This window comes from Polyergus mexicanus, unplaced genomic scaffold (genome assembly GCF_030449975.1).
Source record: "Polyergus mexicanus isolate NDT 795.1 unplaced genomic scaffold, iyPolMexi1.0 SCAF_1, whole genome shotgun sequence".
NCBI lineage: Eukaryota > Metazoa > Arthropoda > Insecta > Hymenoptera > Formicidae > Polyergus > Polyergus mexicanus.
Genome location: NW_027223321.1, coordinates 661,500 through 684,853, shown reverse-complemented (window position 1 = coordinate 684,853; position 23,354 = coordinate 661,500). Strand labels below are relative to the sequence as shown.

Sequence of the window (23,354 nt, the reverse complement as noted above, 5' to 3'; positions counted from 1 at the left end):
TAAGAAATTTCATACAATGTTCAATTTGAGTGCTTACGTAATAAACAAATTTTACACACTTACGCTAGCAAAATATATGACCAAAATCAATTAATAATTGTTCTGCAAGAAGGAAATGGCTTTTCCAATATTATAACACACACACGCATTATATATCGTATAATTTATAATATAATTATAATATATATAAATTTTTTTTTTTTAAATGTATAATTTATGATAATATAAAATAACAAATCCTATTAATTTAAAAAAAGTCATAAAATATGTGGTATTTGTTAAAATTTTATTCAAACACTTTACTTTTATTGCATACTATTTACAAAAAAATTTTTGAAAAAGAAAGAAAGACTAGACATTTGTGCATTTGTATTTAAAGCATTTATTGAACTTCTCTTAAAATGTTTCTCGAAGATACGCTAAGGAATCGAATTGGCTGACGGAAAGTATCAATAAACTCTTGATCCATCTCTCATTACATTACGACTTTACGATCTAATCTCACTGCTTTAAAATAGAATACCGCGAAATGAGGCAGCTGGAATTGGAATTGTATTTGATTATGGCAAGGGGATATTAACTTTGTTCGAATTTGCGTTGAAATCGCAGCGAGCGCGTTGCAAGTAAAAATTGAGTTCTGCATCGTGTGCACAGAATGCGTCAATTGAATTGCCTCATTGTCATCAAAGATTCATGTTGTTGCGAATAGACGAGCATGTTGTATAAAAATGAAAAAATACACGCGAGAAGAAGGTTTATTGTATCGATCAATCTTTCATTAAGGCAACAAATTTTTTTTTTTGATAACATATATAATTATTGTTACAGTGCAAACTTTTATATTACAAACTTCTACTATTTCAGAGTAAAGTTTTTTTTAGAAGCAATTTTTGCCATTTGCAAGACACCAATAATACAATATAAAAATACGATAATAAAAATATAATTCACGATAACTGACACTAAAGAATATAAAATGTGTTTTTACTTTTTTTTTTTTTTTTATCATCCATCGTTTATATATTTAAACGTTAAAATTGCAGTTTTCAGGCACATTTAATCCAATCGATCGACATATTATTTACAATAAAGTTTTACTATTTATAAGTTTTATTATTTACAATATAGTTTTGCGCTAAATTTTATTGTTTTGATGTATGAAAAAACTAACCATATACGTGATTAATTAATTTTTCCAATTTTTATGGTTATTCGTATTCACAAATTTTACTAAACTTTTATATACGTTTATAAAAAATTATTTTTAATATTCAATAATGTCCCAAGTATTTTATTTAATCACGATTAAATATAGATCAAGATAACCAGTTACAAAACTAATCATAAAAAAAATTATGTTTTCATATATCATTGTTACATTAACTCCATTGTCGATTGCAGCGACCGATTATAATTATTATAAAAAAATTAATATTTGGTTAATATAAAGAAAATTGATTACGATTGAACTTGTACACGCACCCACAGAAAAGATTTCCGGATCTAATGCTATTACTCTTCAATCTATCATAAAATAGGATCGATATAGCGACAATCATATTTATTATTGAAAAAGGAATATTTTAATCTTAAATGGAAAATTCTTAAATCTAGAATAAAATGCCTAGTAACGCCATCGCGTATCGGTTTCGCGCCGATTATTGTGGCGTTAACATCAAGTTATTCTAAATGCAAGAATATATAAGCTTAGATTTGTATATGTTACTCTTGTCTCGAGATAGTAAGACAATCTTATTTAATTCGAGAGAGAAGAAAAGGAATTATCGATTTAATTTTAAAATTGTTTTATTTTTATACCGCATAAGGTTGTGATACGATTAAATATGTCAAGAATATTTTTTGTCTCGTTATCGGAAATCCTTTCTGAGAGTGCGATATTTAATCTATTAATCAGAGCGCGCATAATTTGCAGCTCAATTTGTAATGTACAATGTTATTTCCCACAGTATCAAATTATCTTTCCAAATCATATTTAAAATTATTGTAGATTACACGATATTATTTTTAAAAAGTGTCATACATTTTAATGTAACCTACTAACGCTCGTGTAATACTTTTAAAAAGTTTCAAAATATTTGATCGTTGAAATGTATATGTGCCGATAATTAAATTTCTCAATCTCTCTACAATATCACTTATACACACACGCAATTTAAATCTTTAAAATCTTAATTATATGTATCTATAAATTTAAAAGCGTATTGTGATTCCATTCCGTTACTATTTATTCCCGTTGCATGCGAATTAAACGCTTCAATAATTGTAAAAAAGAAATGATAAAGTAAAAAAGAGAGTATTCATTTCGTATAGCGATTCTCGCTATATAGTGACAATAGTGACAAAAAATTCAGCGGAACAACGAAATCCTCCCACTCCTGCGCTATTTTTTTTTCTACGTATCTCGCGTATCGTCGTATTGATCGTTGCAATAGTGAACAGCGCAATCTTGCATCGTTGAATTTGTGGTGAAATTTATTTCGGGCAAGTTTACTCGACTTCCTTTTTTTCACCCAGAGATTCTCTCGTGACGCAGGTCTTGCGTGTTTACTGAAAACTTCCGGTGAAAAGCAGACCTACTTTGCGTATGATTTATTCGCCACCGCGTGCACGCGGTTGCAGCGGATGAGTTTTTAATGGCGCGTAATACGAAAGTAAAATTGCCGGCTTTCGTGGACGCGGGAATTAGATCTCGCGTGAGAGAGAGAGAGAGAGAGAGAGAGAGAGAGGCAAGGGTTTCCTACCCCACATCACTTTTCCATAGATCGAAGAGAAATTACGAGAGACAGGGTAAATAAATTCCTCCTCGATCCGGATGCTGAATGATAAGGTATCGCGATGTCCTAAGGAGGACGCGAGTTACTTCCTAGAAGACTCGTCGATACATCTTCTCGAAAACTTGGTTCCACCGACTGGATTACTCCAAAAGATCTCGACAACATTCAAATCTCATACCACTGCTATTCGTACATGTACGATAGCTCTGCGTTTTTGATTCTACAAATTTCCATAATCTTTATATTTAACGTTAGAGGATATAATTCTGAATTTTTTTCATTTTTCTCCTTCAAGGATCGCTCATTATCTTGATCAGATAATCAAGAACATATAATGATCGAAAACAGATATAGATTGCAATTTAAAAAAAAAAAAAAAAAAAAAAATAGCATCTTGAGATGCAAGATAACGTTCATGATTATTTTCTTCATCACAAATTATTAATAATAAAATAATTTATATATTTTTTTTTTATTTAAACTAAATTATATAAATTATTCATTATAAAATAATTTATAATTTTTATAATTTAATTTATATTTTATAATATCATAATTTGCAATTTAAGCGTAGATAAACGCAACCATTTACACAAATATGTCCTTAAATCAATTGCTTCTGTCAGTTACTGGATCCACGTGTACCTGCTGCTGCACAGGCAGCAGAGCATTTCTGTCATCTGAAAGAGAGAGAGAGAGAGAGAGATACGAGCAGATAAATCACGCTCTCCGTGCCTCTCTCCCTTTTTTCTTTTGCCCTCTGTCCACTATCCGCCCGTTGGCAGCCATGACGACGCGTTTCCCACGACGTGCCATTATTAAGACGCCAGGCGCCGCGACGTCTTGCCTTGCACCCTCTACATGTATGATGTCGTCTTTAAAGTACTACATAAAGAACTTATTCGATCCGTAACTCTACTTACATTCGACCGAGAACGATACATCGGTCTCTGTACAAAATTCGTTGTTAATCTTTTTTTTTTTCGATCTTGGTTACGTAACTAATAACTACATTTATTAACAGCTACGGAAATTCTCTTGTCCCTTTCAAGTCAAATAGATACGAAGATAATAAAAGGAAAGAAATTGACCGAAAATCTTAATTGGCTATAATATATAGTAAATATATGTTAAATAATACGATTCTCTCTCTTCATTTATGTACATATACAACCAATAACAATGGTCAAATCTGTCTAAAATTTTAATGATGCAATTTAGAAGTTTGAACATCCTCGGAAAAAAAATTAAGACGGAAATCCCAGCATCGATAGTATACGATACGAACCGCAAAAATTGTAAAAACAATATTTTTGAAAAAAAAAAGAAAAAATACGTTCTATTTTATATGCAAATTAAAAAAATTTTTAAATTAGAAAGAAATGTTCTACTTTAAAATGGCTAGCATTAAAAATTTCTACTCGCATGTTTAAATATTATTGCAAATTATTGAAAGAGATGTTGGCACAAAAACTATGTGTTTCGATAAAGAAGCAAATTCAAACTATTAATGAATCAAAGATGTGCATGGAACGACGGGAATAAAGTTAGAACAAAAAGAAGCTTAAAGGCTATAAACCACCGCCAGAGCGAATAATTGTGAAATACTCTTGAGAACAAGGGAGAAAATTATTAAAGTAGCGAATTTTCCCGTTTTACAGTATCTCTTTTTCCTTTTAATAATATCCCAGCTGTGTTTTTACTTTTCTTCGCCCTCTCAAAATATAGATATATATATATATATATTCTTTTCATAAATCGCGAATATTTTTTTGTGCAAAAATAATAATTCTTTCTTTTAAAAATTTAAAAAAATCGAGAAAATTCAATGTAAATTAATTTTCTCAAATACAAATTAATCTACAAATCAATTTTCTTCAATTTTTCAAAACTCTCCTTAAATCATTGTATCTTTTACATTGAATCCTTCAATTACATCATAGCTTTATGCTAAAAGTAAATGAAAACAAAACTTATGCTATTGAAGTTATAGAAACTACTAATTTTTAAAACACCTCTTTTTACATTCTCACAGTACACGCTATAATACTCTTACAAACTGTACACAAAGATTAATATTCTAGATTGTTACTTAATCATACATCTCACAATGACCATTGAGTTCAACCGTGATTGTGAAATGAAGTATTTCACGAAATACATTCATTAGTTACCGCCACTTTACGGTGTTTTGTAACTCCGTGTAAAGGTTTGGACCCTGACATGTATGCGCGATGAAAGCGTTATGTAATTTGAAAGCCATGCGCCGGAATTGCATGAAACTTTCAGGAAATGTTAGCAATACCGTTACGGATATAACGATGCCATTGCGATAACCCTGCGGCATCACATTCTCGTACATATTATACAAACACGAAGAGTTAACTGTGGTTTACCGATTGCGCGATTAAGTTCCGATACACATTTTCGAATCCCTCAGAGAAAATCGCCCGTCGAAAGAGTCAATCGTTCCCTCTTTTACGCATTAACGCAACTTCGCACTTGATTTTGTATGATACGTTACACGGGCTTCGTATTCCCTCCTTTCTTTTTCGATACGATGCGCCGACAGGTTGAAAAGTATCGGCCTCGAAAAGTATAGGGATTTTTAATTGGATGTCAATATTTCAAATGGTAAATCTAGAAGGGCGTAAAGCATCAGATATTTTTGTCAATAAAGCGAATATTTATTGAGCCAATTAAGCATTTTTTACAAATTTTATATAACTCGGAAAATAAAACCTCGCGTATCTAATAAAAAAAAAAAAAAAAAAAAAAAAATTATATAATATATAATATGTGTGTGTGCGGAGAGAATATCTCCCAATAATGTAAAAATGTAACTTTAAATATATAAATTCAATATGAAAAGAGATAACTGAGAAAGTTTGGATAAATATTTTAATAAGTTTTACTATGCCATACTTATGCATTACATTTATTTTTATATTACAGAAAAAGTGATCAGAGAATTATCTTGAACTTGAATACAAGTATACTATTTACAAATATTATCGATCTTACATTCTTTCATGCTTGATATACATATTTGATCTTTTAACTTTATCGGAATGCGAATTATATCAATGTCATCTATAAATATAAACGCTCACAATCATAAGTTTTATATAAAAGTTTCTAAATAAAAATACAGAGTTTAAGTTTGACCATTTTATATGGAAATTTATCTATATAAAGTTACATTCACATATTAATATAGTTAAGTATATTATATAATATTAAAATATCCTGCCATCTTTTATTGATAGCATAATTGGAGAAAGAGTAAACCTACATAAAGTTATATAAAATGAAATTTTGTTCGCAAAATATTATTTACGGGTAAAATACGAGTTCAAAAGTTAAAAAAATTAGTAACATTTCTTTCTCTTTCTGTATGTTTTAAGCTTGTTTAATTTTCAATAACACCATAATCAATATATTTGCATAAATAATTGGCTATCAAAAAATTTGAATAAAAAAAAAAGTATAATACTGTAATGCAAAAAATAAAAAATAGTTCTAATAATTAATAAATAATATATCTGATGATCTATTTAATTATCTAATAGATAACATCATACGCGACGTTTCTCTTTTCTTTTCGTTTTACGCTCTAGATTCTAGATTCACCTTTCCAAGTGCGAACACGTGATTAAGATGATATCTTGTATGCTCTGGGACTTATCTGGATCTTACCTTGATCGTGAACTGTCTGCAGAGCGGCTTGTAGGCATTCGTGCCGCAAACGAGGAAGCGATCGGGGCCCTGTCTGCCGAAAACTCGCACGTAGTTCTGGCACTCGTCGTCACTGCGGCCCTTTAGGTAGCAAAGCTGGCGGTGCGCCTCGCTGCTGGACCACTGCAATCTCTGAAACAGGCAAGATCGAGCAAACATTACCATCTCGGTCGACTTCGCGTTCGCGTACACCGCGAATTTGTACAGGAAAATCCGATTAGAGGTCAGCCAGAGATTAATACTCTTATATGAAAATAGTGACGATTTTTAAATGGACATTAATCCTTTCCCCGTGCTTCCAACAAGGGAGAGGGCCATCGAATTCATCCAGAATAGCTGTTGTTCCCCTCTTTGCCGCTTTGACGCTTTGAAAAAGGGTCTCGATTTTAATAATTCCTTCCGAAATCGCATTAATTTTACGAGTTACCGCTTCGTTCGAGAGCAGATTTAGACCCAGGATCTCCGCACGAAAAATGTAAAGCCGAAAGTTTAACGTTAAAGTCGACTTTAAGGTATAATTTATATCGCGTAAGCTGCACGCGATAGAATTAAATATAATATAACGCGACGTTAAATCTTGTTGAATTGTCGCCATTTCGACGCGGGAGGATGAGAATAAACGAATATCCACGAGCGGCGGTTGAATTTTAATCCGATGATGACGCACTCGTGATAATAATGACAACGTGCCTCATACTTCTTTTCTTCTTCTCGCATTGATGCGTGGCATTATTATCGCACATAAATTGCGAAAGAGGAAAGTAATATATCGTATTATTCTTTAGATTGAGATGCATTGATGAATAATGATTTGCTCCTGTAACAAGAGAGAGCTACATTTCCCGAATCTACATCGTTCAGATGCTTCGCTTTAGGTATGCATCAAAGTCAAATTCTCTCATTTCATATACGAGTACTTTTTTCTCTCTCTCTCTCTCTCTCTCTCTCTCTCTCTCTTTAGATACGAAGATAAATAGTAGATGTGAATCTTCCCGAAACGCTTTGCTACAGTTTTTATACGAAGTAAGATTATTTAAAAAGGAATAAAGAGCTTGAGTTAATTGAATTTTTTTCAAGTTGATAGGATTTAGATTGGAAAACAAATTCTGGATAATAAAATAAAACATTGCTCTTATATCTTGAGACAGAAAACAGTTGTTGTATTATTGATTGACAAAAATCATGTATATTTTCAGTCAGATTGAAATTATATTAAAATTATAATTTATCATCTTGACGAGAGAATTTTTTTGTTTTTTCTTTTTTTACGAATATATAAAATATATTGCGTTTTTAAATGTTGAACAATAAAAGTAGATGACCGCAATATACTGGATAACTGGATGACGCATAAGAAATCGTGCGAAGGTTCACAAATTAGTCAGGGGAAAAGGAGAATAGTTGCCCCGCGGAAACTCGAATGAAAAATGGGGCATTAAAATTTTTCAAAAATTCGAAAAATAAAAAACAAAGAGATCGGCCGCGATCCTAATTATAGAACATTATTATCCCCTCGGTTATATAAAAAGTCAAATGTTGCTTGTCGTGTCTCGGTGTTCTCGGTCTCCTTATTTAAACCGACCATCTCATAGCCTCGAGGCAACGTTGAGAGACACAGAGTTGAACGAAACGATAAGGAGAGGAGAAGGTGAGGAAGGCAGATAGGTAGATAGGTAGGTAGGTAGGTTATGACAGGAGCTGCGGCTGCATACTGCCAAGCAGAAATCCTTGAACAAGCTATTCAGCTTCTACCTTGGTACTGTGTTATATCTTTACGACGTCTCATGGCCGACCGGAAAATTCCAGTTTTCTCCATAATTTCGGGCTGGTCACGCCTCGATAAAACGGGTGTGGTAAAGTTGCACATTTCGCGGTAAAAACTTTTCATCATTGATGCGTTTTTCTAAAAACCCGAACACGCCGCTGAATTTTCTGTCGATTGCGATTCATAAGTTTATCAATATACTTTTTCAAACAACTCAATAAATATCTAAAAGATAAAAAAGCATAAACAATCTTGTAAATAATATTCAGAAGACATTTAAAAAAATATCTTAATCTTTCAAATGCTTTATTTAAAATTTTAAATTCATTTCTTCTCACTGGCGGATGACGATAGATTTTATTAGTTACGAATTAGATAATAATTCGAAGCGATAGCTCGATCGGGAAATTGGATAACGAGAGTACATTTAGCACGATAGAGAAATCGAATTATGTCCCCGGGGAAGCAAATTATCTTCGAATATGTCGTTATTCGAATGCATCAAATCCTAAAATCTAATTCAGCTTAACAAATTAAATTTTTAAAAATAACAGGTCGTATGAATAAAACACAGCAAAAGTAATTTCGTTCTTATTTATCAAAGCAAATACGTTAGATAATGTCATTAGAATATTTGCATAGACCAAGTCAAAATATTTATCTATATACGTAAAAAGTTATCGAAAAATATGAAAAAGAAATACAAGTAGTACAAAAAAATGTACAAATATTTTTATATTATTATCGTACATATATCATAACGTTTAAATTATCTTCATATTTATTCTAACTTTATATAATATTGATATCATAAACGCAAATTGAGCTCAAAAAAAAAAAAAATTATTTTTTAATGAAAAATTATTAAAATAAATTGTAAATATACTTTTATTCCGTGCTTTTACTTTTAAGATAGATTCATAAAAAAAAAAAAAAACCCAGCTTGTTAGCTAAAACGTTTAATGCATTTGTAAAAGTTATTGTACCTCAAGTAATACATGTTCGATTATATCTTGTATAAGTAATGATAGAGCTCTTGTGTTACGAATATCGAAAATCCATCCGTTAGCTCGGTCTCGTCTCACACTCTCGAAGCACAAAAGATGAATTAAACGGCTAACGTTCTTTTCCCGCGAAGAGCTGACTAATCCACGCGAGTTCGGTCGTACAATTAATATAAGTTAATCGCCGCCTCGCTACGTGATTCTTAATTAATTTCCGGATCCTAAATGATTTCTTGCTCGGTAGCGAGATGGCGAAGGAACCAATTAAGGAGCCGAACGGGATTTCGGGTACGGATGTGATTTAGGAACAGTCGCGTGATATATTCCGCTTTTTGTTCTAATTAGAATACGTCTCTCTGCGAGAGAATCCTGGCCCGCTGGTTTTAGGACCGGCAACGGTACGACGAGCGGAAGCAGAAACAGCACGGCGAGTTACAACCAGGCTGAAAACTTTCGACCGCAAAATCGCACTGCATATTCATCGAGTAATACGATTTCGAGCTAGTTTCGAGCCTGGGGCGATGGCCGATTTTACGTTTTAACCCGCGGATAAATTCGACTTCGGAACATCATAGCATAGCATGGCATAATGCGCCACCGCTGAGAGAACTTCTCGCGAATTTTTCCTTCCCTTTGTTCGTAGACTGATTCGAATATTCCGGCTGTGGATCCTGTCAGCGTAACTTTCAGATGGGTAACGGAAGAGACACGAAAAGAGGAAGCATAGTTAACAGGAAAAGCGTGCTTATCCAGGAGTAAACGAAAGAGAAGAGAGATATTCGTCCTGTCGGACGAGTCTCCTTTATATTCGTTTTTCTACAGAATTAAGTAATCCGCTTTTTGCGATCGATCAAAGTTTCTTTTCAAGCCGGAAAGTTTTAATTAAAACGCACGAGGCGATATGAGCCGAGTCTGATGAATTAAGATAACTGTCATGTATATTATTTAAACGCTAGTTTCCTGCCTTAGAATTGTATAATGACATTAGAAAACACATCTTTATCTATCTGTATCCAATTTATTTTATAAACATTGATTGAGATATATGTAAGAGAAAAGAATTGTGTCAAAAGTATAATGTTATTCAAAATAATTTCCAGCCGATGCAATAAAATATTAGCTTAAAAAAAATTGACAAATGCATTTATTATTCGAATTAATTGAAATGTTTTTCTACTAGAAATTGAATTTTCTTTATTGGATTACAATTTAATAATCTTTTATTTAATTATATATTTTTTAATACTCTGATGTCATTAGATCGTTTGGATAAAAAGCAAATTTCATTTATAAAGATAAAAAACAAAAAGGTTTCTATCGGTATTTAAAAATAATTGATTAAAATTAATAAATAAATTCAATTATAAATATTGATATATGAAATAATTATATTTCTCTCATATTTATATATAAAAAGCTAAACATACATACACGTATGTTTTAAATGCATTATGTTGAGCAAGAATCACTTGTTGAATGTTAGTTTTCACATTTACAATAAAATTTATTTATCTTCGCGCGGATATGAACGTTTACTTTACACTTTTTCTCACACTTCGACGTAATAAAACTCTCAAGTTCACTCAAGTATTTCAGTAACATTTCCTATATATTGCGCAGAAAACATTTGCAGTGAGGTAATTCGAAAGTTTTTAACGAAGTAACTTAAATATCCTCTTTAGTCGAAATAACAAGAAACGAGAGATAAAGGGGGAATTCAAGAGTGTATTGTGCCAAGGAAGTGCGGCGAGGTATCGTGAAAAACACATTTGCACCATCGTAGTAAGGTAGAATATATACGTATTTCTCCTACTGTGCCGTCCGTTTTATGCGACCAAGGGCTGCGAATAAATCCAGCTATAGGCATTTAGTCGCACGCACATTCCATGTGAAAAGTTTTCCGTGGCGAGCCGCGAGTCGGATATAGCCCTCAACGTAAAAAAAAAAAAAAAAAAAGATACACCCCGACAAATACCAGGGTCATATTCTCGATTACACTCGACGATCATTTTCTTGATCGATTTAATACCATGTATTATGATCCAAACGCAGATATTACCTTTCGCAAACGCGGCGAATAACAAGAAACGGGTAATAAATTATATAGCGCGTGATGTCCAATAATACATCATTCGTGTCGGAGTAACTTATATATATATATATATATATACATATCGTTTGAATTACATTACAAGTTTAGAATTTATAGTCACCGCTAATATTTGAGAGTCCTCAGCATTTACCACATTTTCCGCCATATTGCGTTTATTTACAACTCTCTCTACCAATTGTCATTACGTAATACACAAATTTCACGTATAGATGGAAATTTCTATAATTCTCTTATATATATTCTTGTGTCACGCCTATGTATTTATACATACGTATAATGTAAACGAAATTTTTTTTCGAGATGACGACAAGTAATCAACGGAGTATAGTATATACGATTTTTTTTCGCAATGTTAATATGCTAAAAACGTGACATATTTTCACTGAAAACTCAAATGAAAAATATTATTACACACACACACACACACACACACATACACGAAATTGTGTAGCTCTTCTACCCCTATATTAAACCTATTTGTAATTCAATCTCCGGTACATTAAATCTTGACGGTTGTCATGCGCAAATGGCTACTTCAATAACGGATTTTTAAACATTACCTATCAACTCGGATGCTATTACTGTCTCCGTTGCTATTGTGCTCGGAATGAAGTCAGACAAGTGTAATTTCGCGAGCGGAATGCCGAGCTGTGTCAGCCGTCTCTCTTTTCAATTTTCCTGCACCGGCGGCAGAGACGGTTTTGCTTTAACCCGCGGATTAACCGGCGAACTGTGTCGTCGTTTGGTGTATACAGTAGTCAAAGTATATATTGGACGAGTTAGTATATTTAATCTAATAACGCGGTTGTAAACGAAATACCTGATCTTTTCTTACTCTCGTACACCGTCAAAATACTTCTACCGCATGCAAGAATATTGCATTGTGCTTTTATTTCTGTGGCGACAAAACACACACACATACACACATGCATATATTTACTATATTTCTATTTATAATATCTGTATGATTACGTTAAGATAAATTTTAAATGTCAGCCAATTTGAAACTTGGCAATTTACTAAATTATGTATATAAAACTTTGGTATTCAATCTTTAAAAACAGATTTTTATATATTTATATGTTACTATATATAAATTTAAAAAAAAATCAAACAGATTGCTTCACATACCTAAAAAAATTGCTGCAAGTGAAAAGACGGCAATTTATTTACTTTCATTACTACATCTTTAACATTTTACACTAAAAAAGTTGTTGTATTGCTTTTTTCACTTTTTTCTTTCAAAAATGCAATATAAATCAATTTATTAAAGGTGTAGTGTCACACATGCCCTAATTCATGTGACGTGAGGATGCGGTGTTTCCTGAGAATTGATTTTCTTTTCAAGAAGGGCCGAAAAACGATCCAGTTTTTTCAATGTTCTCGACTAATGGAAGACGTCAGTTGGCGGCTGACACCTTCTGTCTGTCGGCTAAATTTGTTATGGTCATCACGCGGTCCTGTCGCAAAACTTTTTGCCACGTTCGACAACTTTTATGTAATTTCGATTAAACTTTCTCAATTTTAACGTAGGATTAAAGTCTAGAGGTAAACTTAAATACGCGAAAATAATAATACACAAAATGTGTTTGGACTTGAAAATTAATTATATCCCTTAATACTCGATTACTTTCCATCGGTTTAATTATTTTATAGTTAAAATATTCTTCTAAACTTTCATATATATATATATATATATATAAAACTCAATTTTTTTCATTTCTTATTTCGTAATTCTTTCAATTATAACTCTGACTTTCTTCCGTTTTCTTGACCTTTCTAATTTCGATGTCAAACTTTCTCTTACTATTAATTCTGCATATAAAATTAAAAAATACATTTAGAAGAGAAAGGAAGAAAGAACTTTTTAGCGAGATCTGTTGAATTTAGTTGTAACTGTAATAAACAAGAGAGAGAGAGAGAAAAGATTTACTTCGGTTTATCATGTTGAAAAAAATACCCGATTTTCCTCAAATACAAAGAATAAAAATTTCTGTAATAATTAATGTAACGAGAAAAAGAAAATGCAACAATGACGCGGAGTTTACTTCAATCGTAGACTTGTAGAGAGTTCGGGACAACAGCGCGATGCGAAGCGAAACAAGAGACGTTATATATATAGTTTATTATAAAAATATAATTTAAATTTTATGCGCGAATAAAACAGAATAACAGAGCTTTGCAAAACCTTATAGTAAAAAGACGAGCTTTGTTATATTTATGTAACGTTGTTATTATGCTAACACAGCTTCTACTAAAGGTACATACACATAATTCCTTCAATTTTTCACTTCGATCTTTTCGATTATATTTATGTAATTCTAATTTTCCTAACACTCTTTTAATCTTGATCATTACAAGTTTATAGTTTGCAATTACTTGTAATTAAATTTTAATAATAGCTGATCTCAGATTATTGTATAAATAATCTAAATGGAAGCACATGATTTAAGTTACTGTATAAATTATTCTGAAACTTATATCAATAACTTCAGGACATGTAGTTGTACTACAATAAGTTATAATCGAGCTTGAAAACATAAACGCGATGGCTATTATATTAGAAATTCACTATGTGTTTGCACATGTGTCACCAATCAATATTATACTATAGGATATTTATGCGCTGCAACTTGAGTAAAGGTCTTTCATATTAATCAAGTGCAGATTATCCCGCGCTTTACTAATTATAATTGATTCTTGACCATTTATTTACTCCCGAAGCATAAACTGCAACTGTAACCGCGTTCCACCGCGATAGTTACTGTATATGTATTATAAATAATAATAGCTATAAGACGAGAATTATATGTTATATTGTATAATGTAATAACTGTAACATTATAACAATATTTATAGCTGTAAGTAAGGCAGTGCAAGTGTCGTGCAGTCATGTGCACTACAATGTGAATGAAATGTTTTAATATTAATTAGTAAAAATACAAAGAGAGAAAGTACAAAGAGAATGCGTGTACATTTAAAGTACAGAACATTCAGAGACAACGCGTACACTGAGAAAAATATTGCAAAGAAAGATTTTCTTTGCTAAAATATCAGACACAGACATATTTCGACCGTTGTTATATACACATTTCTCGCGTTATAATAATGTATTTATATTATAATACAAGGACCGATATTATATGATAAAACCATATTTCAAACGCAGAATCAATAACAGCCATTTAATTATATTCATTTAATAATTACAGCATTAATTTGAGATCAATTTGAAAAATTGAAATAAAAATTCGCGAGCTCGCAAATTAATATTATAATCATAATAATTTATATAGAATATTATAATAATAAATATATAAACAAATATTTAGAATAATGATATCTAATTTATATATATATATATATCTCTCTCTCTCTCTGTCTAGTGTAGCATTATTCCGTATTTGGCTTAAGATTTTCAAATAATCCGTGTCTGGTGCGCTTTTACAGTATTCTGATACTACGTGTGAATATATGTATATGGAACAAAGCCGTATAGTGTGTGGTACCAGCATGATACGCTAAACCGTATACGGTAGAAACAGCACGAGCCAGAATATGCACATATGCAATTGGGTGCGCGAGGGAACAATAGAACGTGGATAGAATCCACCGACGGAGGAAGATACTCTCTTTTTCTAATTTAATCTCTACACGCCAGTGGCCGATAAAACAGGCCAATTTTTCAATTTCGCGAAAGAAATCGAATTCGTGCCTGCTATGCGAAGTAGAGCCGCATTATACATTTTCCCCGCAAATAAGAAAGGGAAGAATGAAAGATCGTTTCTCTTTTAACAATTCATAATTGGACTAAATATTATTATCGGAAAAAAAATATATACGCCGATATTTTTGATAATAGATTAGAAAAATGATTATTCTTTTTACTACGAAATGTACATGTGTTTTATATATATATATATATATATATATATATATATATATATATATATATATATATATGTTTAATTTAAAATATTAATTTAAAAAATCAATGTTAAACTTTTTAATTACTAATAACGTATTTTTTTCTTCAATATCTGTTTTATCTCGTAATTTTTTTAAATTTTAATACACGCGCGTGTTATCTTGAACATTTTATATTGATACTTTCAAATCCCTAATTTGGTGAAAATAATGAGCACAAAAATTTTCAAGATTTTTTTATGTGACATCATTTCCTTAATGTTATTAAATCGATAGCTTAGATCTCGTTTCTTAACAAAAGATTAATCTCTTTAGTATGCCACACCTTGTCTGTACACAGGGACGATCCTCTAATTGCCAAACTCCGCGGGAAGACTAAGTAAAAGACAATTCGGAGTGTTCGTACTCACATTTCCAAAAGAAAAAAAGAGGGGGGGGAGGAGAGGGTTGGAAGAAGCAAGTACATACATACTAAGTGTGATATTAATTTATATGAGATATGCTTTGTAATATTCACAGTCAAAACAACTTTTTAAAAAGTCACATTACTCTCTAACAATAAAAAATAGTTATTATAGAGAGCTTCTTGTGTATATTAAATTCATATATTGAATAATCATTTTTTTTTTATTATTTTTTTTCCAATAAAATTAAAATATTCAAGATGCGTCTTTTTCCTTTTCTTCTACATTCTATCTCAAAACAGATTAAATAATTATAAAACGCGACAATTTATAATTTTTTCTTGGATAATAATAATTTAAAAATAATTTATAATAATAATAATCTAAAAATAATAATTTATAATTATTTTGCTAAAGGATCTGTTTGTAAAAAAGTTAAAATACCACGTACGGTCATGCGAGTTTAGTGAGAAACAAAAAATGTAAAAAAAAAAAAAAAAAAGGTTGAAAACATTGGAATCGAAATGACAAAAGGATATCGCATCATGTCGGTCAGTCGATTGATGTAATTCCTGCGCGAAGCTTCGATAAGAGGTCAACGAAACTTAAAGCTAATGCGATGTCATAAACAGCGCGCGAAAAAGTGTTTCAGGTGTTTTACGTCGTTCCCATTTCGCAAGGGCTTCAAGTGCCCGGCATTCGAGGCTCGTTATTTTGCATTGCGTCGCGATGCTCCCGCGAGTCAACGTTCGAGAGTGCGCGAGAGGGTGCACACCCCCACACCCGTTTCATGTCTCCCTAACGAACGTTTAAACCCCCACACACGTATACGTACAATTCCGGCATACTCGTGCGGAAAATGAGCGTGGCTGTTCGCGCTCTGACTGACTGACTTACTAATACAAGCACAACCGAAACTGGTACTGGTGCGTCTCTAATCCTCGAGTTAATCAATATATGTAGTATATATTGAATCAAAAATATATATACAATGTGTGTAGTATATAGGACGTCTTAAAACCATCGAATATACTATAGATTTGTGGCTATAAATTTCTGGAAAGATTTTTTTTTCCGATAGAAATATCAATATATTTTCAAGTATTTTAATTAATAAAGTTGACAATATATATAAGAACTCTTGATAAATTAAATTTCGGGAGAATACATGGATGACAAAATTTCTCAGTTTAATTCAATATTTAATTACAAAAATATACAATTTAAAAAATTGAAAAAGACAAAAGAAGTTATGAATAACAATAGTAATATAGAATTATAATATTTCTATAGAACATTTTTTTTTTTTTTTTTTTTTTTTAAATTGAAAAAGGAGAAAGAAGTTATGAATAATGATAATAATATAAAATAATATTTCGATTGAAAAAAAATTATCTTCCCATTAACTCCCCTGCCCAAGGGATGCCAATTAAAAAGATATCCCATGGTTTTGAAACACCTGGTATATCACTGTATTGTACATAAGCGGACAGAGAAGTTAATACTCTTACGACGTGTGCATAGCTGGAGTAATCCGGCTTTTATGAATGGTGCAGGTGTCGTCTTGTGCGACGCTGCACAATGCGCGATCATAAAGGGAGTACTCTTCTGCCTGATGGATCTTTCGAAATTTCAGTATCTCGGAAACGAGTGCCTCGAGGGCTCTCGCCCGATTATATATAGCGTATTTCTCTTTATTGTCGACGCTGATTTTCCAAGCTCCATTCACAAAAGTCGAATTGAAATTACAAGATGGATACCACCCTGAAAGACTTTAAACGCAAAAATTCATCACACATTTTCAATTTTATGCAATTTTTACAGAGAATGTAGAAATATATTTTAGATATAGATTAATCAAGTAACAACCTTCAAAAAGAATTATAAACAAATAGTATTTTATTTCATTATTAATAAGAAATCAAATATACTTTCACACTTTACATTAATTATTATTATTAATCTATATCTATAACATGTTTATATCTAGATATCATTCTCTATTTATTTTTCGATCATTAATTGTGCAATATAGAATTAGGAAAAAAATAAGAATGAGAAATTATATATAATAATAAGAAAGAAAAATAAAACTAGTCATTTATTTCCTCGCGCTAATCGCTGGTGAAGAAAGAAAATTGGTTTAATGGTAAAAATCGAAGAAACATGATCGACTATATTTTCAGATAATATCGGCGCCATCTCGTACGAGTTCTTTTTCCGAAGCGTTTTCCGACGTGAGAGATATATCGCGGCCTCCCTGTCGTCTCGACTTGAAAAAGGTGCACGCGCGTATTATCCCCCCATCCGCGGTTTTTCCTTAACGGTAGACATAGTGGCGTCTTTACTGGCCATTATTTCCTACGTAGCCAGGAAAAGGCAGGTGCCTCTTTACAGTGCTCGCAATCACAATAGAGTTAACGGTCGACGGGGAAAAGTCCCTCAAATACACACTTTCGAGAGGAACGAGTTTTGTATCGTATCTGGTGCTTTTAGAGAATAAAGGACGTGTATTTGCGCATCATTGGGTAATATTTGTACACATTTGGACGTTGATTCTCTCATCGCAAACCAAAACTTTTCTCGTTTATATGGAGAATAGACTATTTATTTGTTTTACGAAAACGTAGTTTCCAATATCCAATGCGAAATAAATTTTAAATTCTAGAAAATTATGACATTTATTTTTTATTTAATTTTTATTTCGAAAGAATAACAAACGCGCGCGTACGACCGAGAAAGTAATACTACGCGTGGGAAAAAAAAATTAAAAATATAACATAAAATAAAATGTCATACAAGTCGTTTTATTTTCAAGAAAATTGATTTTAATTTGAATAAAAGATTCAACAAGCTTATCGATATATATTGCAAAAATTTCAAACATAAAATATGATGCTATAATTTTTCAATTTATTTGTACACAATTAATAATAAAAAATCCAGCATATATTTAATATAAAAGTTATTCACATTTCGTTGGGATCATCGATCGTAAGACGTCAGGAATAATTGTGCGCATCGAGTTACGGATCTAGATGCAATTATAAAATATATAAATATATAGTTGCTAGATACTATAAATAAAAAATTATTGCGCGCGCTCATCTGCCTTTTATCTCTTACCTGCTAAAATTGCTGCGACAAAATATACCGCGCTATAAAATATCATTTAGAAAAGTGTTAAAAATAAATATGATATTAAATCCATTTTATAAACTTGTGTGCATTTTTATTGATTATTAAATTTTTATTAATTATTAATTACTAAAAGATTTTCAATTTTATTGTATTATATTTTTTTATATTCCGGAAGAGAAAAATGTTTCGAGAGCTAACGGTCTTTAACGGAAATCAATTTGAGAATAAATTCTGTTATAACTAGCAAGAGCGTACTATATATGTTACGCGTTATAATATATATATCAGATCGCGCGTGCTTTAATTCGACCCTAACAAGATCTCACATATTTGGGCCAACATTCCGAAAATTCCCCGAACTCCGATTATAAAGAATTCGATACTGCTACTTTGGCAAAATTAAATTTTAAAAGCACATGTTGACAACCCGATACTGACAACGGAGACACCCCCGGAACGAAGCGCGGAATTGATTCGCACCGCACATACGGGGGCTCTGTATAACAAAAGACGATCCAACGTCACGAAAGAAGACACTTTAGCGCAACTTTCGAGCGAGGTAGACCCCCTTCCGCCCCCTTCTCTCTCTTTTCTTCTCGCTAATATTTGTTTGAGCACGCCAACGCCTAGTCTCGCACCCTCGAAGAGAGAAGGGGTTGCGCCCCGTACCTATTATATACCCTTTCTCTTCCCTCGAATAGACACAGAGGCGCCTTTACCGAGACACAATTTTGTATGTAGAAGGAAAAGGCTGCTGCTGACTAATGGCGCGCACTAATTGTGCCTGCAACACACACGAAGGCGGCAGGGAAGCCCATAGTTACAACCCGCTATGAAGTAACACGAGGCAGACGAGAGATGCGCTTCTGCGTATGTGTGTGTGTGTGTGTGTGTGTGTATGTAGGGAGGGGTAAAAGCGGGAGAATTGTTGAAGGCAACCTGTGACGGAGGGTGGGAGAATGTCAGAGGAAGTTCGTAGTTGCTGGAAAGTCCCGAGTGCACCCATACACGTAAAAGAAAAGACCGGAGTGAGGGAGGAGGATTGTCGGCAGCCGCGATAAATAGATTAAATTCGCCCTCCCTCCCGCGCTTTTCCCCCTTTGATAGTGCGTTAAGCGGAAATATATGGATGGCACGCGACTGCTACCGCGACAATAAATCGACACTGGTGTTGTAACGTTGACCACGCGAAACTGTTTTAAGTTAGCGATTCCGTGAAAAGTTACGGTGTAATCCTATCGCATCCTATAATGTATCCTCGATACATTTGGGATAGACTCGTCCCAAATCGAAGATTATGTCTATATACATAATAATTTATATTCATTTTTTTTTAAACATGAAAATTCAAGATTTTTGGAATTTGAAGATATTTTCTAATTCCAAGTTCTTCAGTTTGTTTTAAACGTCAGTTTTTTTTTCGACATCGAAGCATCTGTAGCTGTCACCAGCAAACTAAACTGTAGAATGCAAATAGATAATAATTAAACATCATTCTTCAGTTGATTCGAATTTGAAATTTTTTAGCAGAATGTTATTCAAGACTTAATAATTGAAAATTATATATAAATGTTAAATATTAGAAACATGCAAAGAGTAACTTTTTTCATATTTCCGTATGTAAAAAAAAAGATCTATCTCAATTTTTAGATAACGGATGGTATCAAGAAAATATTTGACAGTTGGAAACTTGTTATATATCCAATTTTCTTACGAATAAGAATATATAAATTTTCTCACACAAAATTATATGGTAAATAGAGAAAGAAATGTATGTCATAATTTAATTACTTTATAAGACGCAATTCTAATCGATCAAACGATGCAACGATCGAGAAAAGTTCTCTTTTCGATCATACAAAACGATGCATTCGTCCCGCAACCATACATCATTTATAACATTAAAACGTAATATCCTTTGGAAAGCCATGAAATATCGTCGTGGAAGAAACTTTCTTCTTGCTCGATTGCACACGTGATATATTTTTGACATAGTGAGTTCGACACAAACTATACTTTACGCGTGTATGTGTGTAACATTGATATTATTTATATACTCTGTATGGATCCAGAATTCGCTAAGATAACCAAATATCCAACTCGATTAATAGCGAGAAGTGACTGATGTTTGTTTTGCGCTATCGCCATTGATAACGTACGGATGACTTATTTCCGGGAATATATCCGAATAGATAACCGCAATTATAACTGCGATAATATAAATAGCTGTCAAAATAGATTAAAGAGATAAATTAAAGAGATAACGGTGAATTACGATAACCATTAGTAATAGATAGTTTTAATTACAAATTCTAATTAATAAACCGAAAGATGACGCTTTATACATTCGACTATCAAATATTTACATTCAGATATTGCGGATTTGTATTATCTGTGAGTGCATATAATTAATTTAATCTGTCAATATACATCTTTATTTCACAATTTAAAGACAACGTATAAACTTTTGGATCGTATAAATGTTTAACAATGTTAATATAACAAGAGTTGTCTAATTTTTCGCCAATGGTAACTTGTAATTAATTATATATTCTTACTTATAAGGTTTTAATCGCTTGCTACGTGTAAATAAAAAATGTAGGAAATAAAAGTCAAAATACTCGATTGTATTCATCGTCACACACACACACACACACGCACAAAAAAGAAACTCAAACTAACATCGTGTCTTTTGATGTATAGATACAAATAATACACTTTTATTTACCGTCATTCAGCATAACGTAATATTTTGAGCATTCCATATAAAAGCGTTCGCGTTCCCGCCGGTTTGAATCCTCTCATCCCCAGATTATCCTGTATCGCTACCTCTGGCAATCCTTCACTAGCGATTTCGCCTTTCGCCGAGGGCAAAGCTTCAGCCTTCTTCACGAATCGATCGTTTCGAGCAGAATGAAAGTCCGAATGAGGCATAGAAATGAAAGGAAATATCGTGGAAGGAAAAAAGAGTCAAGAGTAGAATGAAAAGTATGAAAGAGAAATAAAACTCTAATGCACAGCATATCGAAAAGAGAAAAGAGAACGAAGCAGAAAGGACAAGATCGATATATTCGAGAAGAGTGATAAAAAGAGAGAAAAAAAAAAGGGAGAGAAGTGCTAAGTAGTAGCGGATTAAGATAAAGGCACGAGGAAAAGAGAACTAAACGACTTCCATTGTGAGAAGAAAGGAGAGAAGATACACTCGCACACACAAAAAGGTAAGCATTTCTTCTTACTTTCTCGCTTCAGAAGAGAAGACCGAGGTCGTGAAATTATCGCGACGGTATTAAGTCGAATCGAGCTTCCGTTAGGTCGAACCGCAATCAGCTGCAACGAACGAACCGAGGATCGAGGGGGGGGGGGGGGGGGAGAAAGTAGGAAGGGTACCGGCTAAGACGGTCCCTCGATCGGGTAAATGGAAGTGATCGCGTATGAGAGTTTGAGATCGACTTGGGGCAAATGGCCGTATCTCCATAGCTGGCCGGAATATCCGAAGACGTTCGCCTTGTTGGCTCTCGACGTTTTCATCCGCGATGAAATCCGCTCGTACGCCGAATTGTACTCGAACAACGCGACGCGGCGTTTGCGGGGGCGAGCCAACTAAGATATTAAGCTTTTTCCGGAACGTTAAACTTACCTGATCAGAGTTCCCTCTGGAAGCTAAAGGTTTTCGAAACCAGATCAAATTTTCTCGCACGGTCCTTCGACCTGCGGGTAAATGCTGTTTCAAATAACTAAGGCAATAGCCGGATATATCGTCAATAATTATAGATGAGAAGTATTAAGACAGTTGATAATTGATCGATTATGGACTGATAATGTAATAATGGCACGTATTTAATTTTTATCAAGCATAAATATTATTTGCTTTTATTCACAATAAGTCAAAATTCTGAAGATATAATTAAAATTTTCAATTAAGATTTTTATAGAAAGATTTCGTTGAGAAAATCGAGTTTAAATAAAAGATTAATAACGCTTTTGCACTTTTTAAAATTTAAATAATCATATTAATAATCTTAAAGATTTATATGTTAAATTTGTCTTTTGTCTAAAAATATATTATTTAAAAATAATTTTATTTTATTAAAAAAAAAAATTAATCTAGATATTTTTACACAACTTTTTCAATAAGTTAATAAATTATTTTAGATGGCTATATATTTAGAATATGGCATCTTTTTCAATTTGTGTGCTGTCTATATATGTCTCAAAAACTTTAAAGACAAGTTCGGAGACATGCGATATAAAATAGCAAGAATTTTATTACTCTTCCAATTTTCAACGATATTTTTCTCGAAAATCTTACACAAAATAATTTTAGTCTAGGAAAAGATCGATATTGTCAATCCTTCTGACCAGAAAAGGATCACGAAAGTAGCGAAAGTTCGCAGGATTTCAATATACGAGCCGCAGTTCTCAAAACTTTAAAATTAAAATCAAGGTTTCCATCTCTCTAATATTTCA

The 23,354-nt window shown here is 32.5% G+C and overlaps 1 protein-coding gene across 5 annotated transcripts in view; it reads right to left on the bottom strand.

The window, feature by feature from the left end:
• Positions 1-23,354, bottom strand: part of LOC138934960 (semaphorin-1A) — a 186,402-nt gene that overhangs the window by 40,029 nt on the left and 123,019 nt on the right. For all 5 annotated transcript variants that reach the window (XM_070299446.1, XM_070299180.1, XM_070299540.1 and 2 more), the window contains exon 5: positions 6,495-6,665. In XM_070299446.1, the coding sequence (XP_070155547.1) occupies positions 6,495-6,665 (171 nt within the window). The remainder of the gene's footprint in view (positions 1-6,494; positions 6,666-23,354) is intronic.